Raw genomic sequence first — 14,472 nt, forward strand, 5'->3', positions numbered from 1 at the left:
TGTTTTTCATTTTCGACTAATAATTTACAAGCATAGCATAAACGTTTTTCCTTTGGGATAATTGGTTAACAATATCTACCTGTTTCAATGAATAGTGAATGTGCACTTAATCTTGTTAGCTTGGATCTGTCATGCTTTTTCAAGGAAAACTTTAAGTAATCTTGCAACTTGTACTCGTTAGTATTTAAAATATTTTACTGTAAAAATGAAGTTTTCCTGAGTTAGAGGATGAGATTTTGTTCAATTGCTCAAAGATGTTTTGCCATGAAGTATAACTCTTTTTCGAAGCTAACTATTTGTCTTCTTTAAAAGCTGATACTAACATTGCATTATTATATGTGGTATTTGATTCCATATTTCTTAGTCTGATTTAAACATGCATGTTTTCATAACAAAAATAGTAAAGTGGATAAGAACCTAGTTCAGCATTGACTGCTAAATTTGATGCTTTTCTGCGTACATCTTTGAATATATGATTTTGATTTTTTTCAAATGGAAAACGTTCTGACGATTTTAGATCTAGTTTATAGTCTGAGATCCGTATTTCAGATCCATATGTTATGATTGGTACAATCATTGAATGGAATAGTTTAAGTAACACTTGAACTGAAAGGTTATTATTTCCAGGTATACTTGATTTTAGTGCATAATATGCCTTTTTAGCTCGTTCTGAAAGTTGTTCAGAGGCAAACTTAAGCTTTCCATTTGATGTAAACACTTGTCCAAAGTATTTATATTGATCTGTTATAGGTACAATGTTATGCTTATAATAAAAACCATACATATCTTTCACTGTTGTTTTTCTGGAAAAAATCATTGCATTGGTTTTTTCCATATTAACTTGTAACTGCCAATCAGTACTAAAAGTTTACCTTACCCCAATAAGTAATCATTCGAACCTTGGTATATATTATCAGTGGATATCGCCCAGTTTTCCCTATATACTGCTATTAAATACATATCCTTCACTTTTCAATTAATATCTTATTAATATGATGATTATTATTTACTAATGATCAAATTATTTTTGATTAAACATATATCGATTTTCCAAATGTTTCTCACATTTAATTTTTCTGTAGGCTGTACATTAATCGCAAAATGTAATGATAAGAACGGTTGTTTTTGACACTATTTGAGGTCAATTTTTACAATCTTATGAAAATTACATGTAGATGTTTTGCAGCGCGGACCTAGAGGGAGGGTGGGGGGGGGGGGTCCAGACCCCCCCCCCTTTCCCCACAAAATTCTGATTCCTTTAATTCACATTAAATAAATACCATAAATTAATATCTCAGACCCCCCCCCCCCCGACACAGACACACTCAAATAACACGACCGGACCTCCCCTGGAAAAAAATTCTGGATCCGCGCATGTTTCGAATCCATATTATGGCGGATTCGGGACATCTTATTTTAGAATAAGAATTGTAATTAGAATTAAGGTTACAAAATGCAATTAAAATCGTATAAATATATTATAAGCAAACTCTGTTAATTGATTACATCTTATTTACAAATGTTAAAAAATAGATAAATAAAAATATAAACCGGCTGCTTCATGGTCAGTAGGTTAATGATAAATTTATATGAAGTAGAAACAATTAACTCCAATGAAACCAAACTTCATATTATTCTACGTTAAAAAAAAAAAAGACGTAAATTGGTTTTTCACTTGGTTTTGTCCTTTCTTTTGATAAATTTTTCTACAGTGAAATATTTTCACCTTTATTTTTTTTTTAAAATCCAAATCGTTGTTTTAACGTTTGAATATTTTGTAACGTAGAGTTTATCCTTTGAAAAGAAAAGGATGGCTTTCCAAAAAGGATTGTTTAGGTAAATAGTTACAACCTAACCGGAAAACTCGATATTTCTTAAATGCGCATGCGCATTGTCCGCCATTAGAACGAATATTTCAGAATAGGAAGTTGGACGTAGCAAAAATACCCGATATTCTGTCATGTTTATGCTCTCCTCTTATGTTGTACGTTAGATCGGAAAGCAACATGTTTTCAATATTTCGGTAGGTAGAGATACTTTTCGATTTATGCATACTTAAAGTGGAAATTGCAATGCGAAGACCGTGGTTTTTTTTTTTCACTGTCTTAGCATAAAAAACAAAACCCGATGTTAGACAGCTGATGCTAGCACAAATATGATGACATATGTCTAGACACATATTGATATGCCTGATAAAGTTCCTGGCATCATGAATGGGGAGATTTTTCTTTCAATGGGTGACAAAACATCGTAATCTTGACCCCAATTTGTACACACGGTAAACACGGAACCTCGGTTTCCTTTTTTGGGAGTTGACATTTACACACCAAAAAAAAATATGTTCTATAACGTAACCGTTGATGACAGCGTAATTAGCCGGCTTGTTTGTATTTATTCTGTTAATTAAGGATCCGAGTATCCCTTCCTCGTGGTTTTCGTGTCTTGAAAGACACGATTATGCAAAAAGGTGTCTGAGTATACTCCTCTGTGTGCTAACACCCACGTATTTGTATATTCCTGGAGTGGTGTTATGCAGTATCATATCATAGGAGTCCTTCTTTCTAATTGTGTTCCTCTGTAACAGGTACTTGATGTTTGTTATCAATGGGCAGCTGTTAAACTGTTACAATTTCCCCTCCTGTAATGTTTATTATTGGGTCGGAGAAGATACCTTTATTATACACCTGAGTTTTACAGTTGTTGTCAAACATAGATATGACTCACTTCGTGTGTATAAGTCAACTTCATTCATAAGCACTGCTATTCAGGTCGCAGAGGAAGCTTTTATTGAATTAGAAAATATTTGTCATGGAAGTGAGTCACTTTGAAGACTAAACACACTTACAGGATTTGTATTATTATCAGGTAGGCTGATGAGTAACTCCAGTACATGTGTGCTTTTAAGAGCACTTGCATGTAGTTCATTCAGTAGTCTATTGGTCATCCATAATCATTTTAAATCATTTTTTGAAAATAGAGTTGAGAAAGAGAAATTTTGATGTTTTTTGTGTTTTTTTGAAATTTTTGAATTTTTGTTGAAGTTTCATTGTTTATAAAGCAAAAAAAAAAAATTATAAAATATTTGTTGAAATTAAGAAATAATTCTGAATTATGGGATATTATAAAAATAAATGCATATATGAACAATATTCAAGTATATGACAGGTTATGGAAAGGCTTTTGGAATTTTTTTGAGGAGTTAAAGATATGTTATATTTAAAGTGTATTTTAATACTAGTTTAAAGCAGTCACAATAGGGTCTAATGTGAACAACAAGTGAAAATGATCTTTTAAAAAAGGATAACCTTTTAATAGAGTTTCTCTTTTTAAGGAAAACTCCATTCTGATTTTAGTACGTTGAATTGTTCACTACTTATATGGCGCTTGTTAAAATATTATGCTTGAAATTGAAAAGCGTCAACATTTTGGTGTATAGAATCACCTTTGTTTAATTCACATGTCTTTAGCCATTTTGAATATTTTTGTGTAAAAAAGGAATCGGATACTTTTATGATGGGAATTTCAGCTTTTTTTTTAGAAGAATTATCAAATCAAGGGCTTTGCAATATTCCCTTATTTCATCTTGTTTGTGTCTTTTCTGTAAATGTTTCTTCGATGCATCATGCAAGTCATTAAGAAATTGGCTTATATTTTTATATTGGCTAAGTGGTCTCGGTTGATTGAATACAGAACTTTGTATTTTGAAATCTCTATTGGTTTAACATGTTGAAGTGCAAATACTCTCAGTGATTTTTTTTAGGTCATCTGTTCTTGTATCGATTGTCAGTTAAGCCTTAATTACCACCATATCATAATCTAGTAAATATTACCTGTTATGGAACTCTTTTCATTTCAATTCCTATTAATTTCCATCAGACTTATATAAAAATACACGGAGTTGCCAGACACGGATGTGTTAATGAAATGTGAACATCTGCGTTATTCCCATTTGTTCTCTCAGTTCTTTAATTAAGTTTTTTCTCTTTCAGATGCGTGCAATAAAGAATGGCAACCATAGAGCCCAACATAAATGTCACGTTATTTCAAGAACTGAAAAAGAAGTACCCAGATATTCCCGATTATGTCGTCACTAGTAAGATGCAACAGGTATGGTCTCCAATTAGTACTGATCAAGTGTAAAGCTTATAATTTGGGCATTATGGCCTTTTTATGACAATGTCTGCAAGGAATATTTCTTCTCTTTCAAGTTTTCAGATTTTTTATTTTATAGAAATGTATGCTGCAATAAAAAATTAGGAGTATTCGATTAGTTTGTTATATGTTTTTAAAATTACCATATTTTCCCCAGCCTACACAGGGCAGCATTGTCGAACAGACTTTTTGATTCTGATAAATATTGCTGTGAATTAAAATCACAATCTGTAATATTGTGTCCTCCCCAACTTAGTTTGCAACTTTTCAGTTAAATTATCAACCTTTATTGTCTAAAAAATGTAGAATTTGTTGAGTGAAAACTTGTACTGACATTTAAAAACCTTTACATGCGTAAAATATATTAATGTTTAACCTTTAATATTGATTTTTTATGGCAAATGGACATTGAATGTTCATTAAATGACATTCTTATATTGATGATTTCAGCATAAAAATGACAGAGCCAAATGCATAGCAGTCCTGGATGGTGAAAATGACAATTATTTATTTGGACCAGCTCCTCCGTTACACACTTCCTATCAAGAGATTCCCATAAATCCCGCTGAAGGTAGGAAGAGAAGCGACTCGGGATCTAGCGGGATCAGCAGCACCAGCACAAACAGCATGTCTAGCTCCTCGTCCGTGCCGTACACCAATCCCAATGGGGGCAAGAACAACTACCAGGGACATTCAAACGAGGCTCTAGGCCCGCCATCATCGTTGGGTGGTAATAACATAGATCAGTTTATTCCATCTTCAAGGAATATTTCATACAGCCCGAGTGAGCAGTACATGTTTGGGGGACGCGTCCCCTCAGGACATAATTACCCCCACGTGCCATCCTCAAGTCCGTCTGTCCTGAGGCAGGCACATGGTGGCAGCCACTTCACACCCCCTGCCCAGATAAGCCGGCCCACTCCTCACTGCATTGAAATTCAAATTCAACAGCGCGTGCTTCCGCAAGATCAGTACCGCCAGAACATGTCTGGCTATAACCAAAAACAGCAACCTTTTCCAACCTGGTCCAGAACCAGCACTGGGAATGTGAGTAACTGTAATTCAGGGGGAGGGTATAATAGTCTGGATCGCCAAAGCCCCAGGCCTCGACGGCCGGTTCCCCCATTGCCAACTTCCCAAAATGACTCGAGAGTTGGTCCTCTCCAGTTTGGGCCTCCCCAAAAGCAGTTCATTAGCTCCCCTACAACTCCCCAGCAGGAGAAACACTCATCGCAAAAGACTATTTTCTTGCAGCCTGTGTCAACTACGCCGGAGAGAATTCCCCATAATTCTGGGGAGTATGGTGTACATCCATCTACCAGTGACCCCAACTTGCCCCCAACGTATCCCCCCTTAACCCAGGGGTTACCGGGTAATCCCAATCAACCCAATGCAACTTTCACTCTTCGATCTCCTCTGTATATACATGCGAACGACACAGAGCCAAATAACCCTGGCACGCCTGGTTACAATCCCTATTTGCCAACAGATCATTTGAATGGCCAATACCATAACTTAAAGTACGGAGAACCCGCGTGTATTCTTAATATAGGGGGTGCTACAAATCCCCCTTCATATCAAGTGTTTCCAGTGACAGGAGGTGCTAGTGATTCAGAGCAAATGTTCGGACACCAATTTCTCCCCAACCCGGGGAACCGGTGTGCGATTTCTGGGCATTCGCCTTATGTGAGGACTCCAAGTTCTGAAAGTGACCGTAGGTCGATTCCCACACCCCCAGGGGAGGACAGACACATGGTGAACCCCCAGGTCATGTTCCCGCCTGTAAGTATAGGGGCGGTCACTGAACCCACCCCGGTAGACAGGCCGGTCTCATCCTCGGGGGGAGGACAGGAGGAGGCAGACTATACAAGAGGTAAGTCTATTTCATTTACTTGTTTTATAGCTTACTGTGGAAGCATCTTTTTTATTTTGTGGGAGCATAACAATATACATTGATGTTCTTCAGTGTTGGAACAAAAATGACAAGTTTGTGGAGATGTAATATTGAGGCCTTGAGAAAGAAAAAGAAAAACCATATCTAACAGGTTAAATTGTAGAAAATGATCCCCCCCCCAACCGTGTACAGAAATGCTAATACATTGTGCGAGCTTCCTATTGTTGTTTGTGAATAAATGGAAAAAACTTTGTATCCACAAACATAAAACTTCCACAAATGAAGACAGTTGCACAGTTAACTGTTATGTTCTGTCCTTTTGATTGGCAGTATGTGACATGGGATTTTAATGTAAATGTTGATTTTCTTTGTTAAAATTCTTTGATTTCTTCATCTTTTGACATGTACCATGGTACAGATGTCTTCACAGAGACATTGATTAAAGCTTTTCATGGAATAGGACCAATTCTTCCATGTTTCAAAGTAAACTTGAATGGAGTGTAATTATTAATGTGTTTTTCACTATGAAGTGACTAGATGTATATTTGTAATGACTGACTGCTAACCCCCGTTTTGGTGAAAGATTTAATGATTCTGATTCGACCTCTTTGCAGCGCTCTTGAAATTTCAAAGAGAGAAAATGGAGAATCTGAAGCAGGACTTGGAGTCAGAGCTGAGGAAGCTGATCAAGACGAGGTCAGAGGTCAAACAGATGGAGAAGAACATGCTGGAGAGGAAGAAAAACAAGAGTTACAACCAGCAGCCTGTACATACCCTCTCTCTCTCTCTCTCTCTCTCTCTCTCTCTCTCTCTCTCTCTCTCTCGCTCTCTCTCTCTTATTTCTGTAAATTTGAAAATTTTTGAGAAGATTTTTATATTACACAAATTGAATAATATTTTGCTTGGAAATTATCAGTGAGGTCATTGAATAATATCTAACTATATTATTTCTCAGTGAAACATTATATATCACTAAGAAACACTGAAAGTTTTGTTTTACCAATAAAAAAATCCGTGTTTACTTTACAGCAACTGTTGTTTTGAAATTAAGTTTATCCTTTTGTGGGTCTCTTATGACGTGACAATGAGAAAATTTGTTAGAATTATTATACCCCCGCTCCGAAGGAGAGGGGGTATACTGTTTTACCCTTGTGTGTCTGTCTGTCCGTCCGTCTGTCTGTCCGTCTGTAACAAAAATTTCTGTCGCATTTATCTCAGAAACTATTTATCGCAGACGCTTGAAATTTTAACACAGTGTTTGTTAAGGCATGCCATATCATGGGATATATTTTTGTACCAATCGGATGTCAACTTCCTGTTAAATGACGACTTTGCATATTTTTTAACCAAAATTTTCAAACAAATTTTCGTCAAAGATTTCTCAGCAACTATTTATTGCAGATGCTTGAAATTTTAAAACAGTGTTTGTTAAGGCATGCCATATCGTGGGATATATTTTTGTACCAATCAGACGTCAACTTCCTGTTAAATGACGACTTTGCTTATTTTTTAGCCAAAATTTTCAAACAAATTTTCGTCAAAGATTTCTCAGCAACTGTTTATTGCAGATGCTTGAAATTTTTACACAGTATTTGTATAGGCATGCCATATTGTGGGATATATTTTTGTACCAATCAGACGTCAACTTCCTGTTAAATGACAACTTTGTTTATTTTTAGCAAAACTTTTCAAACAAATTTCCGTCAAAGAATTCTCAGCAACTGTTTATCGCAGATGCTTGAAATTTTTACACAGTGTTTTTTAAGGCATGCCATATGGTGGGATGTATTTTTGTACCAATCAGACGTCAACTTCCTGTTAAATGACAACTTTGTTTATTTTTAGCAAAACTTTTCAAACAAATTTCCGTCAAAGAATTCTCAGCAACTGTTTATCGCAGATGCTTGAAATTTTTACACAGTGTTTTTTAAGGCATGCCATATCGTGGGATGTATTTTTGTACCAATCAGACGTCAACTTTCTGTTAAATGACGACTTTGTTTATTTTTTGCCAAAATTTTTAAAAAAATTTCCGTCAAAGAATTCTCAGCAACTATTTATTGAGATGCTTGAAATTTTAACACACTATTTGTTTAGGCATGCCATATTGTGGGATATATTTTTGTACCAATCGGATGTCAACTTCCTGTTAAATGACGATTTTGCTTATTTTTTAACCAAATTTTCAAACAAATTTTCATCAAAGATTTCTCAGCAACTATTTATCGCAGATGCTTGAAATTTTAACACAATATTTGTATAGGCATACCATATCGTGGGATATATTTCTGTACCAATCGGGTGTCAACTTCCTGTTAAATGATGACTTTGTTTATTTTTAGCCAACATTTTAAAACAAATTTTCGTCAAAGATTTCTCAGCAGCTATTGATTGCAGATGCTTGAAATTTTAACACAATATTTGTATAGGCATGCCATATCATGGGATATATTTCTGTACCAATCGGGTGTCAACTTCCTGTTAAATGACAACTTTGTTTATTTTTAGCCAACATTTTAAAACAAATTTTCGTCAAAGATTTCTCAGCAGCTATTGATCGCAGATGCTTGAAATTTTAACACACTATTTGTTTTGGCATGCCATATTGTGGGATATATTTTTGTATCAATCGGACGTCAACTTCCTGTTAAATAATGACTTTGTTTATTTTTTGCCAAAATTTTCAAACAAATTTTCGTCAAAGATTTCTCAGCAGCTATTTATCGGAGATGCTTGAAATTTTTACACAGTGTTTGTTTAGGCATGCTATATTGTGGGATATATTTCTGTACCAATCGGATGCCAGCTTTCTGTTAAATGTCGACTTTGCTTATTTTGCATATTCACATCAGAGCGGGGGTATCACTAGTGAGCATTGGCTCACAGATATCTTGTTTTGTCTCGAAAATCATTTTTGATACACATACTGGCATTTTCAAACCTCCATTTCAGTTGGAGGATGTGACTCGACTGCGGGAGATAAATCGACGTCTCCAAGCAGACATACAGGTCATGACCAGGGAGATTGACATGTATAACAATGGGCAAAGTAGGTATCACTGTAACATTGTGCTGGGTACAAGAAAAAATGATCTATTATATGAATAGGTGCTGTATACAGGGGTTATGTTTGTCAGACACTGTATACAAGGGTTATGTTTGTCAGACACTGTATACAAGGGTTATGTTTGTCAGACACTGTATACAGGGGTTATGTTTGTCAGATACTTTACATAGGGGTTATGTTTGTCAGATACTGTAATAATTTTCAGGTACTGTATACAGGGGTTAAGTGTGTCGGATACTGTATACAGGGGCTGTTTGTTAGATACTGTAATGTTTGTCATATACTGTATACAGGGGTTTTGTTTGTTGTTTGCTGTATACAGGGGTTACGTGTGTCGTATACTGTATACAAGGGTTACGTGTGTCGTATACTGTATACAGGGGTTATGTTTGTCAGATATACAAGGGCTCTGTTACTTAGATAAGGAAAGACAGAAAAGGCCACTTCAATCTTGAGGAAGTTATTTAATGTAGGAAACTTGTAGAGTAAAACGACTCAAAATTAAACGAAAAAAGAAAAAGGAAGATGTGCTAACCACAAGAAACTATTCATGTTCCTGACTTTGAATCATCTAGTTATATAGTTATTCTTACTATATACATGTACATGTAAATGTTAAGGGCATAAAATATTGAAATAATGTGCTGAGGAAAATTTGTAAAATTTTAATATGCATTAAATTTTCTTCTTGGAATAATTGAATTTAATTGTATACAAACTTTTGTATGATTCTTAGTTAAGTGTCACAGTTAGTTATACAATAAATTGTCAGCACAGATAATTTAAAAGTTCTCATTTCCTTCCCCTGTCACAGGTATGATATCTTTAAAGAATGGGTCATTTTTCTATAAATAGAAATGAGTCATCTTCTGTGACATACTCTGTTTGTATAAACATGAGCTCATATTATATGGTCCCCTTTAATATGCCAATATGATTCAGCGGCAAGCAGAGAAATAGATATGTTGTCATTAGATAACAGTAGACAATCAAGTGTCATAAGTCACTGATGCAGTAATCAATAGCTGAGATGACTTCCTATACAAAAGAGAATTGATTTTTGTATCAATTACATAGAGTGTCAAATATAAAGTAGAAGTACTGTTCATACACATCATTATCATCAGTTAGGGAAATAATGAATTGTAAGCAATTAGTGATGTAAGAGGTCTCGTTCTAAATATAGAAATGATGTCAGCCTATGACATATATTTGAATAAAATGAAACTCCTCACTTGATAGATTTCTGGTTTTTGTAATGAATGATAATATATTAGTGATGTTAGAAGTCTCATTCTATATATAGAAATTATCTCAGGCTAAGAAGTATCTTGTAATGACATTAAACACATTGGATGAAGTGTGATTTTTATGTTTTGTGACTTTCAGCTCCACTTGGTGTGCTTGACCCCTTAGAACAGCAGAACTTTTACAAGAACATGAACACTGGCCCCCAGGGATCCATTTATTCCAGACCTCCCCCTCAGACCCCCTCGCGAGAAAGTAAGTCAGTCAATCCAAATTTGGTCACTTTAATTGATTAATAATTACCATTTGTTGGCACTTCTCAAGTTGAGGATATGTAAATTGTGGGCAGCTGATGGATTTTTAATGTTCTATACATGCAATTCTGCTGTGCACATGTTTAAAAACCTAACCTCAAATGTTTTGCTGTATTGATTTATTAAAAATGCCCTCGTTTAAAAATAAGTTAAGAGGTGATAATGTAATATATATGGTGATAAAGAATGCATTGAATGGTTTTAACTTTCGGATGTCATTTTCAGCACCGCCCCCAATTCCACCCCGAACGCCAATTACCGGACCGACGACGGCCCTGGTGCCCCCCGCCCCTCCTCCCCAGCCGCTGCAGGACTCGGACGGGGACGGGGAGCCCTGGAATTGCTCAGCCTGCACATTTCTGAACCATCCAGCCCTGAATAAATGCGAGTGTTGTGAAATGCCCAGAATGAACGCCTCTCCCCCCTCCACAGGTAGCGTGCGACAACACGTTTGTACATCCGAATCCTGCTACTGTCATAATAGATGATGGTGTCTACCTGCTCTATTAAACCCCCAAAATTGTTTTCTCTTTTTTTGGTCCAGTCATTTTGAAAATGAAAAAGTTGAGATGGCGATAGTGTCGACCTTATTTTTATTATTCCATTTGACTTTGCTAGTGAAGATAATAAGGGTGAATTTTTGGACAGAATGCCAATACAGATATGCAAGTAGATTTCTTATCTTTTCCTCTGCTAGTTTATCAATATAATTTTCTTTTTATTTGGGAAATTTAATGTTTGGTATATTATATATCGAAGTTTGAGTTTAAATTCAATTTTTAATGTGAACATGATGAAGGAATTATAAATTCCCTGGAAACTCTTTTTCTGTGAGATATCATGACAAAAATAATTGGTTGTATAGAAGTGCTAGGAACATTATGAATTATGTGTAAATTCAAGGGCCTTATAAAGGATAATGCTGTGATCAAACTTCAGTTACATGAAATTTAAGACTGCTGTGTTAGAATTGTAAACAATAGAAAGCACTTATTAAGGATTTTTATTTTTAAATTCTAATTTATCCCACAAATTTTTTTGTTTACTATTGAAAGACTGGAGAACATCGACTTTTTAACAGTGAAAGGAGATTCAGTTGTTTTTGGTTAATTATTGAAGATAAACTCCTGTGATTTTTTGCAGCAAGATTTCGTGAAAGAATTTGTCAAATTACGAAATATTTTTCTACTCATGTGATAGCTGACTGTCGATATTTTATAATGAAAAAGAAACTTTACAATTACCAATTTTGTGTACCTTGCCATCAGTGAAGAATTTCAATTTACATGATTGTACAGTTTTCTTTGTAATGTAAATACTATAATTACGTAGTCTGAATAAAAATCTCATCAAACTGAATACTGTGTATTGTTTACTGCCGAATGATGAACAGGAAGTAACTATTTGTATACATAGAAGACAGCTTAGTAAGAAATTTTGGACTTTATAAGAGCTTAGCTTATCTCTTCACATGCTTAATTTTAACATTTATATTTATTTTCCTTTCTCTTCTCATTTTTATAGTTGCATGTTGACATAAAGATTGCTTTGTAATTTATTTATTTTTTTAGTACTCAAGTTTTAAGAATTTAAAACATTTTATAGCAGCTCATTAGAAATTTGCATGCATTTTTTGCTATAATTTGTAAAATTCCAGAGAAAAAAAAATGGGTTGAAATTCTTTTAAGAAAGTAAGAGCAGTCTTTTAGAATTAATGCACTGAAATAGAAATTTTTCTTTTAATTTTTGTTTGCATGTTTATCTCTCTGAATACCAGAAAATTATCGCTATTAAAATTTACATCTTTTTGGCCAATTTGTAAATGGAGATTTTTTTGTGTAATATTAACAATTAGAGAATTGTTTTCTGGTATGAAGTTCTTGTTGATGTAGTACATGGTTCATTTAGTTTGCATGAATGTTCAATTTTTTTCCTTTGCTTGCTTTTTGCAGGAAGCCCTTCCTGAAAATGAGCATTGAGCATGCTCAACATCACCACCTTTGACCTTTGACCTCTGCCCCCAAGATCCAACATTTCCTTAAGCAGAGGACTTATCTTTGGAGAATTTTTTTTAATCTATATATCTTTTTAACTGTTGCACTGGTTTTTTGTTTTTACCTTTCGTTTTAGTTTGATTTTTATTTTAAGGTTTCTTTCTGAGCTTGTGGATTCATCATGAATTTGAGTTTTGGGAAAAATCTTTTTTTATTAAATGGCTTTGAAATTGAGTTTCAAATTTTTAAAGAAACTGTTTGATACAAAATATCAAGTTGCTTTACATACAATATAATATATAATGAAGATAAATATATCACAGCACCTTGTAACAGGGGGTCTGTTTCTGCTGTAAATAAATGGCTTTGTCCTCTCTTTTTTTTATATCCCGCAAACAAAGTTTGTCAACAATTTTTTTTATTCTGATCCTTGCATTTGGCACTTTTTTTGTTTTTTTAAGTCAGCGATTTTTCAGTATATGCTATTTTACATGTCATTAGCTATGCAGAGTTTCTGAAATATACCATGTATGTTAATAAATATACAGCAAGTACACTGTATGGAATGTGTATGGATTTTATCCTTTTTTGTTCAGAAATCACTTTCCCTTTAATTTATTTTTTGTGACAATTGTATTATTTATTTTTTTTATAACTTGGCTTTTACGCATGAGCCAAAAGTGCACATTTTTGCACAATCCAAAAACAATTTACTATAACTACTAAGAGTCTGTAAAAATGGAAAACACTAATTCAAAGAAGTTTCGATAACATAAAAGGAATATTAAACCATTTCACATACCGGTATATAATACTGGTATGGCAGATTGCATTACTAAAGTTTCCCTTCAGATTTTGATTCAAAAACATTAGAAGTAAGTTCTCTGTGAAAACTTGGGCCAGTTTTCTTACAAAGATTATGTACTGAATTAAATAGATTAAAAACACCATAGAAATGATTTTTGAATAATCTTTTCAATTGACAAGGACTAGCTTCTAAAGGTTAATATTTTCAGTAGTTGCACAAATAAGAGATCTGAATGTCAAAAAAGTTCCAACAAAATGTAACTGCCGCTGAAGGCACATCATTCCACTAGAACTGTGCCCCCCTCCCCCCCCCCCCCCCCCCCCCCCCCCCAACCATCTCGAACTTTGTTTAAGAAAGTTGGTACAAATGCATGCTGTCCCATTTTCGATTTCCTTTTCTTTTTTTTTTTTTAGTTTTTTAGTTGGAATGACTTGCTGACTTGCTCAAGAGTCCTCTCATTTATTCAATACCTTCTTGGATCTTTAAATGGGCATTAGGTAAATTCGGTAGTTATCACTAAGATTACAGCTTTTCAAACTACTGCCATTGATATTTTGCAGGTGGTACATTTAATACGTAGTTTTTTCAAGACCCTGAAGAGCAATTGAGGGAGGGGAGGGGGTTGAGAGAATTTTAAGTGAGAAATGGATTGATACAATAGGAAGTAAAAGATGTGTAAGAAGATTATTATAACCAGCCATGTGTTTCTTTTTTTGAGAAATAATGAGAAAATAAATGTATTCTCTCCATTGAATGAGATTTTGCTTTTTCGTTCATTCATTGGAAATGAATACATGTATTTATGTAACTTTCAGTCCTTTGTCCATAAGATGGCCCTGTACAAAGTTTAGAGATTTGAAATGTTTTAAGTGATTATTTGAAATAATCTGACAGCAAAATGTCAAATTTCTTCTCTTTTTTTACCCTTCATTCCCCTCCACACCACCCTTTTTTGTTTCTACATGTGTATACTTTTAGGAATATTTTGGGTGCAT

At 34.5% G+C, this 14,472-nt stretch overlaps 1 protein-coding gene across 2 annotated transcripts; it reads left to right on the forward strand.

The window, feature by feature from the left end:
• Positions 1 to 1,883: 1,883 nt before the first annotated feature.
• LOC128184032 (TGF-beta-activated kinase 1 and MAP3K7-binding protein 2-like) lies at positions 1,884 to 13,235 on the forward strand. Of its 2 annotated transcripts, XM_052853316.1 has the most exons (8): positions 1,893 to 2,023; positions 3,990 to 4,107; positions 4,603 to 6,025; positions 6,661 to 6,812; positions 8,999 to 9,095; positions 10,503 to 10,616; positions 10,901 to 11,107; positions 12,628 to 13,235. In XM_052853316.1, the coding sequence occupies exons 2-8, from the start codon at positions 4,006 to 4,008 to the stop codon at positions 12,639 to 12,641; spliced, it is 2,109 nt and encodes a 702-aa protein (XP_052709276.1). In that variant the 5' UTR covers positions 1,893 to 2,023; positions 3,990 to 4,005; the 3' UTR covers positions 12,642 to 13,235. The 2 variants fall into 2 exon arrangements, with proteins under 2 accessions (XP_052709274.1, XP_052709276.1); XM_052853314.1 differs by lacking the exon at positions 12,628 to 13,235 and having other exon boundaries at positions 1,884 to 2,023; positions 10,901 to 12,034.
• The last annotated feature ends 1,237 nt before the right edge of the window (positions 13,236 to 14,472 follow it).

This window comes from Crassostrea angulata, chromosome 5 (assembly GCF_025612915.1).
Source record: "Crassostrea angulata isolate pt1a10 chromosome 5, ASM2561291v2, whole genome shotgun sequence".
Taxonomy (NCBI): Eukaryota; Metazoa; Mollusca; class Bivalvia; order Ostreida; family Ostreidae; genus Magallana; species Magallana angulata.